At 57.8% G+C, this 13983-nt stretch overlaps 4 protein-coding genes across 4 annotated transcripts; 2 read left to right on the top strand and 2 right to left on the bottom strand.

Annotated features, from left to right (window-relative positions):
* Nucleotides 1-852: 852 nt before the first annotated feature.
* Nucleotides 853-1303, top strand: GGS23DRAFT_559141 (uncharacterized protein; the record flags this gene model as incomplete). Its single annotated transcript, XM_051515798.1, has 1 exon — nucleotides 853-1303. A coding segment is annotated over one exon (451 nt), but the record flags the coding sequence as incomplete, so codon positions are not given.
* A 1981-nt stretch (nucleotides 1304-3284) lies between these two features.
* Nucleotides 3285-6329, bottom strand: GGS23DRAFT_559135 (uncharacterized protein). Its single transcript, XM_051515797.1, has one exon. The coding sequence runs from the start codon at nucleotides 5839-5841 to the stop codon at nucleotides 3496-3498; it is 2346 nt and encodes a 781-aa protein (XP_051374118.1). The 5' UTR covers nucleotides 5842-6329; the 3' UTR covers nucleotides 3285-3495.
* A 1337-nt stretch (nucleotides 6330-7666) lies between these two features.
* GGS23DRAFT_425861 (PH domain-like protein) lies at nucleotides 7667-8993 on the top strand. Its single transcript, XM_051513804.1, has one exon. The coding sequence runs from the start codon at nucleotides 7770-7772 to the stop codon at nucleotides 8730-8732; it is 963 nt and encodes a 320-aa protein (XP_051374117.1). The 5' UTR covers nucleotides 7667-7769; the 3' UTR covers nucleotides 8733-8993.
* A 1293-nt stretch (nucleotides 8994-10286) lies between these two features.
* GGS23DRAFT_425906 (kinase-like protein) lies at nucleotides 10287-13224 on the bottom strand. Its single transcript, XM_051513805.1, has 4 exons — nucleotides 13031-13224; nucleotides 11048-12845; nucleotides 10389-10956; nucleotides 10287-10298 (listed from the first exon to the last, which is right to left on the bottom strand). The coding sequence occupies exons 2-3, from the start codon at nucleotides 12696-12698 to the stop codon at nucleotides 10394-10396; spliced, it is 2214 nt and encodes a 737-aa protein (XP_051374116.1). The 5' UTR covers nucleotides 12699-12845; nucleotides 13031-13224; the 3' UTR covers nucleotides 10287-10298; nucleotides 10389-10393.
* Between the last annotated feature and the right edge of the window lie 759 nt (nucleotides 13225-13983).

Raw genomic sequence — 13983 nt, 5'->3', positions numbered from 1 at the left:
GCGGAGGACCTGGGTGATATCGTCACCCACGCACATACCCACCTATGCACAAGGCCTGCTGTCCGGGACAGACGGCAAGATCGCGGGCTGGGTCGGGTCGGGTCTTGAATAGACGGGAGATGGTGACGCGAGGGGAATCGTAGTAATATCTACCTATGTAGGGAGGCAGTGAACTGCTTACCCAAGTGCCTATCGAAAGCCTGTGGCCCAGGAGGTAGGTAGGTAGGTAGGTAGGTAGGTACCTAGGTGGTTGCGTCCGTTGGTGGGCAGTTGGCATACCCAAGTTAATTTAGAAGGATGAATGGAACGACGCCGAGCCACATCGGGTTCCACGCACGCACGCGCGATTCCAGGTTGGCAGCCAGCTGCTAAGCTCGCTACACACCCGTACGATACAGCTACCTGACCCGGCGTATCCAACACCACTACAGAATACGATCACAGCGAGTGCGAAGGCATGGCATGTAGTGCCTATGCACATGTGTAGGCGGGCATGCGTGTGTGCGTCTCATCGCCTCCTCGGCCGGCCCGTCTCACCACTCGGGAGCATTCCCTCCCTCCAGAGTCTCTGTCCCATCCGGCGCCGCGCCCAGCAGCCATCGCACACACGTTACCTACAGACATACCTAGGTATAGGTAGTAAATGTGTGGGGAGCCAGCCTGCGTGTTGCCCCGGCCAACCCCATCGCCCATCACGTTGCAGCGCGACGCCCACCCGCACGTGGTCTCGTTGCAAGGCCGGATCTGCATCTCGAGCGCAATATATACACCTGCGTGCCTGCGTTGCGCCTCGTATTCTCGGTCCTGGGACACGCGGCCGCGCCTTGTCTCTCGGGCGTGGTGTGGCATGGAATGATGGACAGCAAAAGCCCCCCCAAGCTCCCTTCTTGGCAGAGCGTCCGAGTGCTGGATTGCGCCCGCTTGTCCTACGCACCTACGTACTGCATATGCGGCTATTCTGTTGTCTCATCCTCTCTGTCTCTCTCTTCTCTCCGAGCTTCCTGTCTTATTTCTCCGTGCTGCCAACCGAGCATGGCACTGCCGCCTCCGGTCCGGCTGTGGCGGGTTTTATTCGCTGCTGCGAACGAACCGTGCGAGTGTCAGAGCGAGCGATCGGCGGCACTGAACACAAATACCCTACGTAGTACAACCTTCCTTAGGCTTCCTCCTCCTCCACGAGAGGTGCCTGCGCCCTTTTTTTTTTTCCTTCTCTTGAATGTCGGGCTTTTCTCTTCAACAGTCAGCTGTGTCAGAGGGATTCAGCCCAGCCGATTTCCAACTCATCACACACCCCCCCCCCCCCTTTCCCTCCCAAACACTCAAATCCTCGCGGGTCGCGGTCCAAGATACGGTTAAGGAACAGGAATGAAATCGGGCCAAGGCCTGCCAAGCAGTGGAGCTTGCGGCGCCCAGAGATAAGGGAATCCTGCCGGCCAATGGCAAGAGATGCTTTTCGCTCAAATGGGTGATCTGGTCCCCCTGTCCTCTCCCCGTATCTGGGGCTAACAGGGCGACAGGGCTGTTCGTCAGACGTCCCACTCCCAGCCGGGGCCGCGCCGCGGGCTTCTTCTAGTAGGGCCAGCGATAACCTCGTCTTCCACGCATCCGCCTTCCACGAGATCAGGCTTCAGCCGTCGCACACATTTTATGCTCTCCCCCCCCCCCCGTTTTCTCGGGTTCTTGGCGCCGCCGATGCGACGGAAAACTTCTCCTTCGTTGCATGTTTATGCTGCGTGCCTGTTTGAGATGAGCTTTGTGAAGCGCAACATGTACAACGTATGCACGTAGAGTAGTCTCGGCTCTAAAAATAGCACCAAGGGGCCTGGGCGACGTCAAGTGGATGTGCGTCGAGTCCTGACGATCATCTCTCGCCGTAGTGTTCCAGGGCAAGGCCATGACCGACGCCATTGGGGCGGAGACTAGGCCTGCCTCGGAGAGAAGACAGAATCGCCTAGGAAGTGCATATAGATATGTAGAGAAGGGGCGGAGAGGATGCTACGAGATCGGCAATGTCCTGATTGAGATAACAGGCGCTCATCCTGCCCTTCTATGGTGCGATGGCATCGCGTAACCGTGGTCTGCCGCGAATCGCAGCACTCCGTCCAGACCTACACATACCTACCTATACTCTAACCACACAAGCGTTATCGCGTGAATGAGCAACTACATGTAGAGGGGGAGAGTTTCTACCAACTAGCAGTTTAGTAAATGCCGCCGCAAAAAATAAAAAATAAAAAAATCGCGTAACCAGCTGAACGTATACGTGTATGCGAAATCCCCAACCCTGTCTCCGCCGCCTTCAGGGCCCACCACAGCTCCCTTTCGGAATAGCGTCACATTTCCCCATACCCCGGCGCGGCGCTGCGTGATCGACGAAATGACATATTATCGCCCTTATCTCTGGGAAATGGTCCCCGGCGCAACCCCTGGCATAATAGATACCAGAGCCCCAACCAGCTTTAGTCATGGAAATTGGCAACGTATACCTATATAGGTTTGCTCAGTAACTAGGTAAGGTAGGCGCTGCGCGAATCCTCGACACAACGCGTGCGAAAAGGTCCTGGCGATAAATAGTACCAAATTACCACCTGCGAAATAACGTAATGCGCACCGAGATAGGTAGGCAGCAGATCCCCGTCCGTCCCTTGGCGGGTGCTCGAGAGAGAGCCGGGGGCCAGAGACACACGTGCACGCAGAGAGAGATAACGACAGCAGAGAGAGACAGACGACCCCTTCAGCTGCCGCCCTAGTTTCAGCCGGAGAGTGCGCACTTTCTCTCTTCCTCTACCTCTCAGCTCGGCGGGCCCTCCGATTGGCACAGCCCGGCTCGAGAAAGGGGTGAAAAGGGAGACGCAAGAAACAGGTATTTGTAAAGAGGAAGACACACCCCTCGTCAACGAGCCCAGGCGGAGGAGAGAGAGAGAGAGAGAGAGAGAATAGAGAAGAAGAAAAAAGCGCGACGCGCCATGGCCAGATACCTAGGCTGTATCCACGCCCGGCTGAGAGAATCGACTTCGTCGCGTGACCTGAGGCCGCCCTTGTCGCCGGTGGCCTGTCTGCGTGGAGCCAGGTCCGACCTGGAGGGACTGCGGGCTCTGCGTCGTGACGAGCGACGGCGGCTTCGAGCGGGGGACACCCTGCGATTTTACTCGCCCCTTCCTCCCCCCTACTACTCCCTTCAAAGCCGTATTTGTCTGTGCCTCGCCTCCTCGCCGCGAGTCACTGGGTTTCTCCCTTCCCGTCATCGGACGAGGCTTTCCGGAATTCGTACGTGTTATATAGGTAATATATATATATATATACCTAGGATTGCATTGCGGGATGGGTATGGACATGATCTATCTAACTACAAATCAGTAGGTATCGCCCCGGATCGACCTCTTACAAACGCCGCCCTCGTTGCCCATTCCCACCCTCTCTAGGTTAAACTTATCCTCTCTCTTCTCTACATAGACGGGAGCAAACTAAACTGCCGCACGCTCCGTGGAGAGACCCTCACCGTGGCACCTCCTGCCGCACGAACAGCTCGATGACGCTCTTCATCTTGTCCTCGGTCGCCTTCTTCTCCCTCGCGTTCGCCGGCGAGGATGACCGGCAGATCGCCGTGCTGAATATCTCCGCTACCTTCTTCTCCCAGAACACCCGCCGTTGTATCGCGAGCTCGTTGACCAGCGACGCCGTGTTCCGGCGGAAGCTCAGGCTGCGCCTGCCGAACGACAGCTCTGCCTTCCGGGTGTTCAGGGCCTCCAGCTCCTCCTTGCTGAGCGGGATCAACTCGTTCGCTACTCTCATTAGCATGGACGTGAGGAAGACGAACGAGATGTTGTAGTATGGCGCCGTCGCTAGGATGTCCAGGATCGTGCTCTTGATCTCCTCCGGCTCCGCCGGCGCTCTCCCGTCTCCTAGGCTAGGCAAGGCCGACTCGATTTTCGCCCACAGAGGCGCCGTGATGATCCCGTCCGGCATGCTCGTGAGAAATAGCAGTAAGACCTCGCTCACAATTTCGAGTCGTTTGAGGGATGGCGTGTCAACCTCGATAGCGTCCATTACAGGCCTGCCCTCCTCCAGTGCCTCTACCACGGCTAGTCGTATTTCGTCGTGATTGTCCGAGTGTGCCGTTTTCCATGACTGCCTGTCAAATGGCCAACCGGGTTCCTCCCGAGGTACCTTATACTCTTCCAGCATGTTTTCGTCCGCGACCACGCGCTCCGCCAACGACTCCAAAGCCTCGGTCAGCTTGAAAAGCTCACCAGGCGATGATTTGTGCACTTCCAACGAGTACGGTATCGAACCCCCGATCTGCTGCTGCGCTACGAGCCCTCGAATGCCGCCATCGCGTGGCACTCGTATAAGCTCTTCGAGCGAGCGCCCAAAGCAGGTAGGGATCCAAGCTGCCCGAACCGGAATGAAGTGGTCCCTTCCGTCGGTGACGCCTAGGATCAAGACGTCATCCAACTGCGCAGTTTGTTCGTTTAGTGCCCGTACGTGGGCGAGATCGCGGACGTAGGCACAGAGAAGGGCATTCACCGTCTCGCCAGGTTCTAGAGTTATTTCGTCGCCTAGGGCGTCTGACCGTGTCCGGTCGTCATTAATCGGCAGAGATGCAGTGAATTTGAACTCGAGCCATCTCGGGTACTCGGTCGCATCGCCTGCCACGTGGGGCTTTTCCACAAACGAGAAGGTGGCGGGAACGCGCCCAGTGTTCGCGATAGTCAAGTACCGTGTTGCCTTCCGTAGAAACCCGATCTCCCCAAAGTTGACGCCTTCGCTCCCGTCACCGACGTTCTTATTAGCCGCGTCGATCGAGTCTTTCCCCTCGACGACAACGGTGATCCCCGGCCGCCCTTCGTTCTCCGCCCGGTCGAGCTCCCACGCTACTTCCGCGTGTACTCTCGCCTTGAGCTCGGGGACGACGGCATCGTAATCCAGAGTGAACAGAGCGGCGACTGGTTTGTGATCCGACGACATGATCCGTTGGTGGCTGGTGTAGATATCCAAGCTTATTCGATCAACGTAGCCTTCCTTCGTGACAACCTCCTCTCCTGTTGCGTCTTCGGTCTCATTATACTCGTCGTAATCGTATGGAGTGTCGCCAGATGCTGGGTTATCGCTGCTAGAGTCGTTGGAGAGATCGTAGTCGAACAGCGTGCTCTCGTCGGCCGCAGCCTGGTCGATCCCCCTCCTCTTCATATCCTCATCCCTCTCCTTAGCTTCCATCTCGCCTTTGCATTTCTTTTCGTATTGGGTGATATCCGTGCGGGTACGATACAAGATACGATCGCACCAGCTCGGGGCTCGCATCTTTTCAGAGGAGTCGAAGAGGCCGACAGTACCTATGTCATACTTGTACGTCGGCAAGAATCCGATGGTGCCCTCGCGCCACCCCTCGTGGAAAGCCTTGCGTTGCTTCATCATTCGTTTGAGCTGGTCGTGGGGGATCAACGAGTCAAGTGTCGCTTGCAAAGACGCCGGATCATCGTGGGGATCAGGTGCGAAGTCGTCGGGATCCGGAAGTTCCGTCTCGTCATCGTTGGAGGCTTCGTCAAAAGAATTCTCGCGTGATATCATCCTGGGCGTGTTCGTGTCGTCGTCGCCGTCGTCGCGGTTACGCAATACGACAACGCCCTCTTCGTTGAGCAGCTCGCCGGCGCGTTTCTTGCTGATGTCGTACTCGCCACGGGTGTGAAGCGTCAGCAGGTGCCGGATATCGTTCCCAGGCAAGCCATCGAGACGAAAATTCAAGTCGCCAAGCCAGAAGGCGAAATCCTCATCGCCAATGGCATCTCCTTCGTTGTCCGTTGCATCTCCCGAGTTGATGGGGGTGAATTTAGTCTGCGCCATAATTTTGTGGTAGTCCCAACATCGCCGATCGAGACTGGCTTGATCGTGGCCCGAGGCCAAGTGAGAGTTGATAAAAACGAGACGCGTCGTCTCACCCAAGAGAAGGCGAGATGCGATTGCGCCCTTGTTGCCCCAATACCTCAGTACGCCAGTCCCGATGCTAACGGTGGATTCGTGGGAGATGGTTTCAGCTACCTCGGGAGAAGCATATATTAACAAGAGCAGCCCGACAAGTTGCTGGCTCGCAACAAGCGTGTAGCCTTTCGGCAAGGCAGTTTCGAGGGCGTCTTGCCATTTCGCGATAGTGCCCGGGTCGGAGTAGATCGATTGCTGAATCACGTTGAGGTTGACGACCTCCTGAAGGCCTAGGACGTAGAGGCCGATCTTGTCGCCGCCTACCAACCGCACGCCGGGTTCCGCATCTTCTCCTTTTCGCTCCGCAGACTCGTCGGGAACATCAACATGGCCCTCCTGCGCTCCCGAACCGGCCTCGGCCTCGGCACCCGGCTTAGGGGTCACGCTGCGTCCAGCTAATATTTCGGCAATGTTACTGTCTTCGGAGAGGCTGAGTCGGGCTAGCCTCGCGTTGAACTGCGGTTCTATCCCCTGTCCGTCCACAAACCAGCTCGCCAGATCTTTATCTGTGCCCGGGAAGCCGGCGACATTCCACGAACCGATCTTTATTCGTATGCGGTGGGGCCTGACATATTCAGATTTCCTAGCGAGTACGGCACGGGAGAGGGAGTGGGGATTTGTGGCTGTGTCCTCGACCGGTTCAGGATCCGAGGTCTCGGAAGGATCGCGGTGGGGGGATGACATGTTCGGCTATGCTGGGCAGAGGCAGCTTAGACTAGGTCTTCGGGAGACGAATAGTGGCGAGGGTACAAGAAGAAGAAGCGAGGCGGAAGAGACTCGATAGGGGTATTACGTAAATGAGCGTGTCGGACAAGTCTTTGTTCGGCTATGTCAGCTTGCGATCTCGTGGGCCAAAGCCGGCGTCAACCATGATGACGCCTTAGGGGCTCGGACGATAATTAGTGACGCCGACGTCACAGAGGCAATGACTCGGTACTGAGCTGGAGCGGCCGGAAACATATGAGGATATGCGCTCGCAATCGACGAGAGGCAGGTCTCGTAGGCATATATAAACATATGCAAGAGAGTTGAGCAGGCAACCGGAGCGGAGTTGGGGGAGGGTATCACGCAGGTTATTGTAAAAAACAAAATGTTGCGAAGGGAAGAGAGACGCGGCAGGAGACTCAACAAGTCGACGAAGGTGGTCGGTTTACATATTGACATGGCTCGTGGGGCCCACCCTAGGTAGAATTCCCCACATACGTAATGTGGTTGTTATGTAATCGCCTCGAATTCTCCGACCGCGTCCTGGTATGTACTAGTCTAGTCGGTATAGGCAGTGAAATGGGACTAAGGTACCTGGAAGTACTTGCCCACCTACCTGCCTAGGTCTGTCAATACCACCACAGGTATACCCCCTCTCTGCTTCGGTGTGAGAATGCTGACTACCTACCCAGGTACCTAGGTCTGTTCTCTATGGGTGGAAGGCGAGGCGATAAAAGCCAGTGAGTACCTGACAGGTACATGCCAATTAGAGATGTGCAGGGTGACCTAAGATACCTAAGCTTACCTAAGGCTGGCAGAGATAAGGTGCTTATCGGCTGGCCTTTAGTTGAATCTATTAGGGTTGGTACCCAATCTTGGTAAGGGTACGTAAGGACCCGGGCAGGCTATCTGCGGACATTGGCACGTCGGCATGTACATACCTGGGCATCGCCGTTTTCCTCCAGAACCGTCACTCCGGACACGGCTCGAACGGCGCGTCCAGACCTCCCAGTTTCGAGACAAAGACGCCGTCGTCCGAGAATTAAGCAAGCCACCTCTCGCTCCCGTGACCTGAGCTCCTTCCGACAATGTCCCAGCAGCAGCGCAGGCCCCAGAACCGGGGCCAGCCTGGCTACCCCTCCTCGTCCCTCTCGCACTCCCCCCATTCCCAGTCCCAGCCACCGCCCCAATACCAGCACCATCACCAGCAGCCGCCGCAGCATCCTCCCTACCACCAGCTACCGCCGGGCCACGTCAGGAACCGGTCGCAGCAGCTCCGCGCCGAGGCCGCCGAGGAGCAGCTCCAGTTCTCGGGCGCGTCCGACTACGAGTCCGACACGGCGCACTACATGGCGTCGCACCCGGCGCCGTCGGCCGACGCGCTGGCCTCGCGCACCAACACGGAGCTCAACCTCAAGGTGCTGCGGCGCTACCGGCCGGCCATCAGCACGATCCTGTCCATCGCCGCGAACGCCGTCGTGTACACGTTCACGCCGCCGGGCAAGTGGGACAAGTCCAACATGGAGGGCACGCTGTTCATCTGCGCGCAGAAGCGCGGCGGCGACGGCGACCGCGGCGACCGCGGCTCCTTCTCCGACGGCTGCCTCTTCATCCTCAACCGCAAGAGCCTGCAGAACCTGGTCATCGACCTCGCCAGCGTCACCGAGTTCGAGCCGGCCGACAACCTGCTCATCTTCAACCTCGACGACGCCGCCGTCCCCGACGTGCCCATGGAGAACGGCGACCCCGTCCGCCCCAACGTGCTCGGCATGTGGATCTACGCCGAGGACGAGCAGGACCAGCGCACTAACGCTGCCGTGATCCGCGAGATGTGGGCCAAGGCCCGCGCCGCCTCGGCCGACGCCGCCGCCGCCGCCGCCGCCGCCGCCGAGCGCTCTGCTAGCGCCGACTCCTCCGACGCCACGGGCAGCAGCGCGTCCGCCGCCAGCCGCGACGGCGGCTCCCCCATCACGCAGATGGCCGGCCGCCAGGTCAGCCTGGGCGAGCTGTTCGGCCGCGGCCAGACTGGTAGCGCCGGCCGAGGCGCTTGAGACTGCGAGGGCAGCTGCCTCGCGCCTCGACCCCCCTGCCGCGGCAAGGAGAGAGAGGGACTCCGATCGAGGCTTTGTTTTTGCACTTCCACTGGCTCTGCGCGAGAAATCTACCGGGTGCGGGAGAAGGACACATCCGGCGTTTGTTCACGAGATACCCCCCCGGATGATGAAGAAGGAGGAGGAGAGGGAGAAACAAGAAAGAAAGGAAAATTGGAATCGGAATTGGCATCAACATTGGAGTCCTGCCCGCGTTTCCGGCCGCCTGCGCGAGGGGGGAAAAGGAGGAAAGGGGACAGACACGTTTACACGGAGAGGCAGAATGGACGAATGGACGGGGCTGGCGGTTTCCGCGGCCGCAGCGCTGTCGACGGCTGAAATGCGCACCGGGTGACCGTGCATAGTCGTCATCTACCTTTACCTGCTTATCTACCTACGTAGACACACGACACGTAGCGACGACAGCAAGAGGTATACGAGCCTAGGGGAGGGCGAAGGAGAAGCAGGGACGGGGTCCGTAGTATGTGTCCCTTCTTCCTCGCTGCTCACCGCACAAGGACGGGGAGCGCGCCGGCGCGGTCTAGGTTTGGAGCAAGGTCGGGGGGCGTGTGTAGGCAGAACATCGAGACGGCATCGCCTAAAAGAAAGCTCAAATACCCCCGAGCCTGGCAGCGTGCGAAAATGCAGCACAGCCCCCTGGTGTCCAGGGACGCACCGGGTCCGGCATCGCTTCTATGGGATGGGTTAGACTTTTTGGAGAGGGGGGGTGAAGGGGCCATCTCGACGCGCACACTCTCCCTCCCTCTCCCCCCTCCTCCACTCATCCACCACCGCATCCACATGTCACTTGCATTCACCGGTCCGAGTAATTCGTTATTTCCATCATCTTCGTATTGGTCAGCTAGCTACCTAAGGTATGTAAGGTAGTGCATATAGCTTAAGTAGCTCTCGGCGTGGCCGCGCCCCCTCCTCCTCGTTGTGCTGTTGCGAGGAGCCGCTCGGAAGTGCGATCCTCGCCAGCCAAACCCCGAAACGGAAAATCGCCCGCCGCGCGCCTCTCCGCCCTCGGGCTGCGGGGCGAGTGCGGGCCGGCGTCGCAGGGTAGTTATAGAGGTGTTCGACCGTGTTTCTACCGCTCTCGACGCAGTGCTCTATTCATGCGTGTGTCCCCCTCCGCTCCCTTTGCCAAGCTAGGAGTCCCTTTGCCCTCCCAGAACGCCGCCGCCGTAATATGTGTATGTGTATTTATGCACATGACCTTGACGCCTCCATTGATAAACAAAAAAACGCTCGCCTGCTCCACGCGGTAGGATATTTCTCATCTAGTCTTCTCTCTGCACTCCCATGTTTGTATATATATATATGTATATATGTATGAAGTCATTAGACACCTAAAGCATAGTCTCCGGAAGAAAAAGAAGGAAGAAATCATCTCTAGGAATATACTCGGGTGGTTTGGTGGCTCCTCGGCGAAAAGAATGGCTTCAACGATGTGTGTTTCTCTTTTCTTTTTTTTTCGTTTCCCCACCTGCGTATGAGAGGAGCGCTGCGAAAGACGTAGTAGGACTGGTCCGTGGGACTCGTCAGATCGATCCGTGGTCATCAAGAAGAATACACGTGGTTAAGCGTTAGTGGGCGTAGCAAGCGGTGACCGACCTAGGTCAAAACACCTCCTCGCCTTCCTCCTCCTCTCTGAATTTTATCCCGCCTTCAACCTCGATTCCGCCGCTGACCCATTCGTGCTCTGCCACTTTCTCCATAGGCCAGCGACTTCTGGCCCGTTTTAGGAGGCCTTCGGTGATTTCCATCGCCCCCTTCAAGCCGTCATGCTCAAACTTCGCCTCGCTCGCATCGTGGTCGCCGTCGTCGCCTTGATACTTGATCCATCTCCACTCGACACGCGCAATCCGGTGGCTCGTTCTGCTACGCATTCTCTGGACGTCGCTCGCACCGGGTGGGGGGTCGAAGGGCAACCGCGATTCGATGAGAGCATACAGGAGGACCCCCAGAGACCAGGCATCGACAGCGCGTCCGTCGTACGGCTGTCCCAGTATCACCTCGGGCGCAGCATAGTCGTCGGAACCGCACCTAGTCTCCAACTTCTCGTCGTCGGCCACGCGTCGTGACAGGCCGAGGTCGGTAAGCGTGATAACGGAGTACGGGTAAACGGTCCAATCTTGGTCCGGCTTTGCGAGTTCAGCCGGCGGGATGTTAACAAGCACGTCTATCGTCCCGTTAGCAAATTTGATTGCTCTCCTACTCCCCGTTCCTATCTGGAGAAAGAAACGGGGATATAAGTCGCGGGGGTAACGTACTCTCGAGCTTGATATCCCGGTGAACGATCCGACGTTCGTGGAGATACCCCACTGCCCCCACTAGTTCGGCAAATATCCTTCGTAATAGCGGTGGCGTCAGCGCGTCTCGGTATGTGGTCGCGACGTCGAAAAGATCGCCGCCTGGGCAATAACTTAAAACCAGGAGGGCTCTCGACGGCTCGATGTTCCAGGCTTTCAGGTGAACCAGTGATGGGTGGCTTATCGACTGCATGATGTCTAGCTCTCGTTTAAGGCTCATCTCGATACGCTCTTCGGAGGCACCGCCGCGAGGCCCGTGTTCGCATATCTTTACAGCCACCAGAGTTTTGCGATCGGGGTGGGGATTGGCGTCGGGAGATGCCGGCGCACTCGGCCCGTTCCCGACTGCATTTTGGTTCTCACCATCGCCCGCAGCGACCTGGCTCGTTGCCAACATAACTCGACTAAAGGTACCTTGGCCTAGTTCTTTAACAGCGCGCCATCGTCTGAGCCTCTGGTCGTGTCTACCATGAGCCTCGAAATACTCTATGCGAGGCCGCTTGGAACTCGAGCCGTCACTGCTCTGGGAAGATTCACTGGGTGGGGGCGTCGGCGGTTTGCTGACCGGCCTGATCCCCCTCGACTCGGAGAGGTGCGGTTCTCGGCGTAGGTGGGGATCCAAGGTGCCATCTACCTCCTTCCCGTCGACTTTTCCCGAAACGGTATGCTGCCTCTTCGGTATCCCTTTCGGATCGGGTATGTATTCGCTGATGCTCCTGTTACGAGTATGTTCAACCTTGCCACTGCTGGTTTCGAGCGCGTGGCTGACATTGAGCCCGGCATACACCTTCCTCTTAGACTGGTTTGCCAGCGCTGAGGCTACAGACTCGCCGCTTGTGGTTATCAGTACCGACTCTGGCGGAACCGGGGGGGCCATAATGTCCCGCGTCTGCGACGACCGGCGGGGGTTAAGTCGCTTCCACGGACCAGGCGAATCACCTCCTAACAACGGCGATGGTAGCGGAGTGACATCGCCCATAGCAGATATTACAGGACTCGGATACGTCGAGCTGGCGGCGGATCCGATGCCTCTCGACAAGTGCTGCTTGAGGCTGGGGGTTCGCGAGACAGGTTTCAGGCTTGGGGACGAGGTCTTGTTCTGCAGAGGCAGGCCGGATCGAAATGTTGGGAAGCTGCTGGGGTTGCTGTTGAGGCTATCGGACCGTGCGGGAAGGGTAGGCGGGACGTCGGTAGCGATGTGTAGAGGGTTGTCGCCCCTTCTCGACGGGGAGGGGGAATAGGCCGCGTCGTCCCCTACCGAAGAGGGACCTTGTGACTCGCGCTGCGGTAGGGGCGGGGACGGGGCTGTGGTATGCGACTGAAACTGGATTTGGCCGCTCGACACGATAGGGGCAGGGGCGGTCGGTATGGAAGGCTCTGGTTCTTCGCATATGTAATTCGTGCCGTTGGAGGAGCCGCCGTAAAGCTGTGCTACGTGGTTTGCCTGTGCATTGCGTCGATTCAGTGCGTCGGCAACGGTTAGAGCCTGCGGCTCCTGCGCGAACGGTGCATAAATGGGATGCGTCTTCGACTTGGGTTGGCGGTTGCGATCGACAGCAAGGAGACCTTCGGGTAGGTATTGGGACTGGGGATGGGACTGTCCGCTGGTCATGTTTGATTCCGGGTGGGTAGAAAGGAACGGCAGACAGCGGGTTAGGCTTGACACGTTGGGACGGTGCGAAACGGCGAGGCGGGAACTGGTGTGAACGAATTGACTGACTCGATTCCGAGGGTGATATGTAGTAGAACTGGAATCGGGCTAGCAAGGATTAGGAAAGCGTTTTGGTGGCAAGGGGGGGGAAGCCCAGCGTTTTTTTCCTCTTTTTTTTCTTTCTCTTTTTGGGGGTCTTCTTTTTTTGCGCAAGGGCCCTACGGGATACCAGATCTAAAGACGTAGGAGTGCGTGCATAGTAGGTGGAGGAGTGTGTATATAGAGAGAGATACCTGGAGATAGGATGGATAGTAGTATATCGATCCACTGGCGGGCGACGGGCGGTCGGTCCAGAACCGACTCCACAATCAATCAGAGCGAAATTAACACTGGTTAGGATTGTGATTAGGATTGCTGGCGCGCAATTTGATAATGCGCACTGCAGTCCTTCTCGTCTGCTCTTGTTTTCGGCCTAGTCGACAGATACCCTACCCAGGTTAGGGATGGAGTTCGAGGGGAAGATCGGGGATGAGGGCACCGAGCAACCCAAGGTAGGGAAGCGTATCTGGAGGTAGGGGACGCCACCGTCCTTGTGAATATTATGTAGGTATTCCCCCTCCCTGGTGGTCTTATCAGGCAAGCTGTGGGCGGGAAAAACGAGCCCCAGACGACGGCGAATAATAGCAGGGCACAGGCGCGCAACCAGAGGTGACGCACCCAAGCCAGGCGAAGTCAGTCAGACACCGGCACAGACTCAGGTTGAACCGGACACTGAACGACGGCGACAAGCACCAGAGGGCGCAGCAGCACAGTACGACACAACACAGTTCAAAAGTTGAGGATTGTAACGTTGACCTCAGACTGCATTAGCCCCAAAGGTCGTGGGTGCGCAGCGCAGCGTGGTGCAGTGCGGGAGAGACTGGGCCTGTGACAAGGGTACGATGCGCGTCGCCTCGTGGTCGAATGGGATGTCCTGCTCCTGACTAGCTCTCCAGTCCGCATTCCACCGCGTGAGCCACGATCCCTCGGTACGTAGATATATGTATGTATGGGGTGTTGGGCGCGGAGGGCAGCGAGGCCGACGGAGAGCAGGGCGTCGATGCAACGAAAATAGCTGACCGGCCGGGAGCAGAGATATCGAGACGTGGGGGCGTCGACGGCGAGGACTTGGTTATCTCTCGTTCGGGGGGTGGATTATATTGACGGCGATGATAAGGGCGAGCCAGCAGCCACACAACGTCGACGG

The sequence above is a fragment of the Durotheca rogersii genome (assembly GCF_024521655.1).
Source record: "Durotheca rogersii strain YMJ 92031201 chromosome Unknown GGS23scaffold_5, whole genome shotgun sequence".
In the NCBI taxonomy this organism is placed as follows: domain Eukaryota; kingdom Fungi; phylum Ascomycota; class Sordariomycetes; order Xylariales; family Xylariaceae; genus Durotheca; species Durotheca rogersii.
Note: the sequence above shows the minus strand (reverse complement) of the source record. Positions and strands in the feature narration are given on the sequence as shown.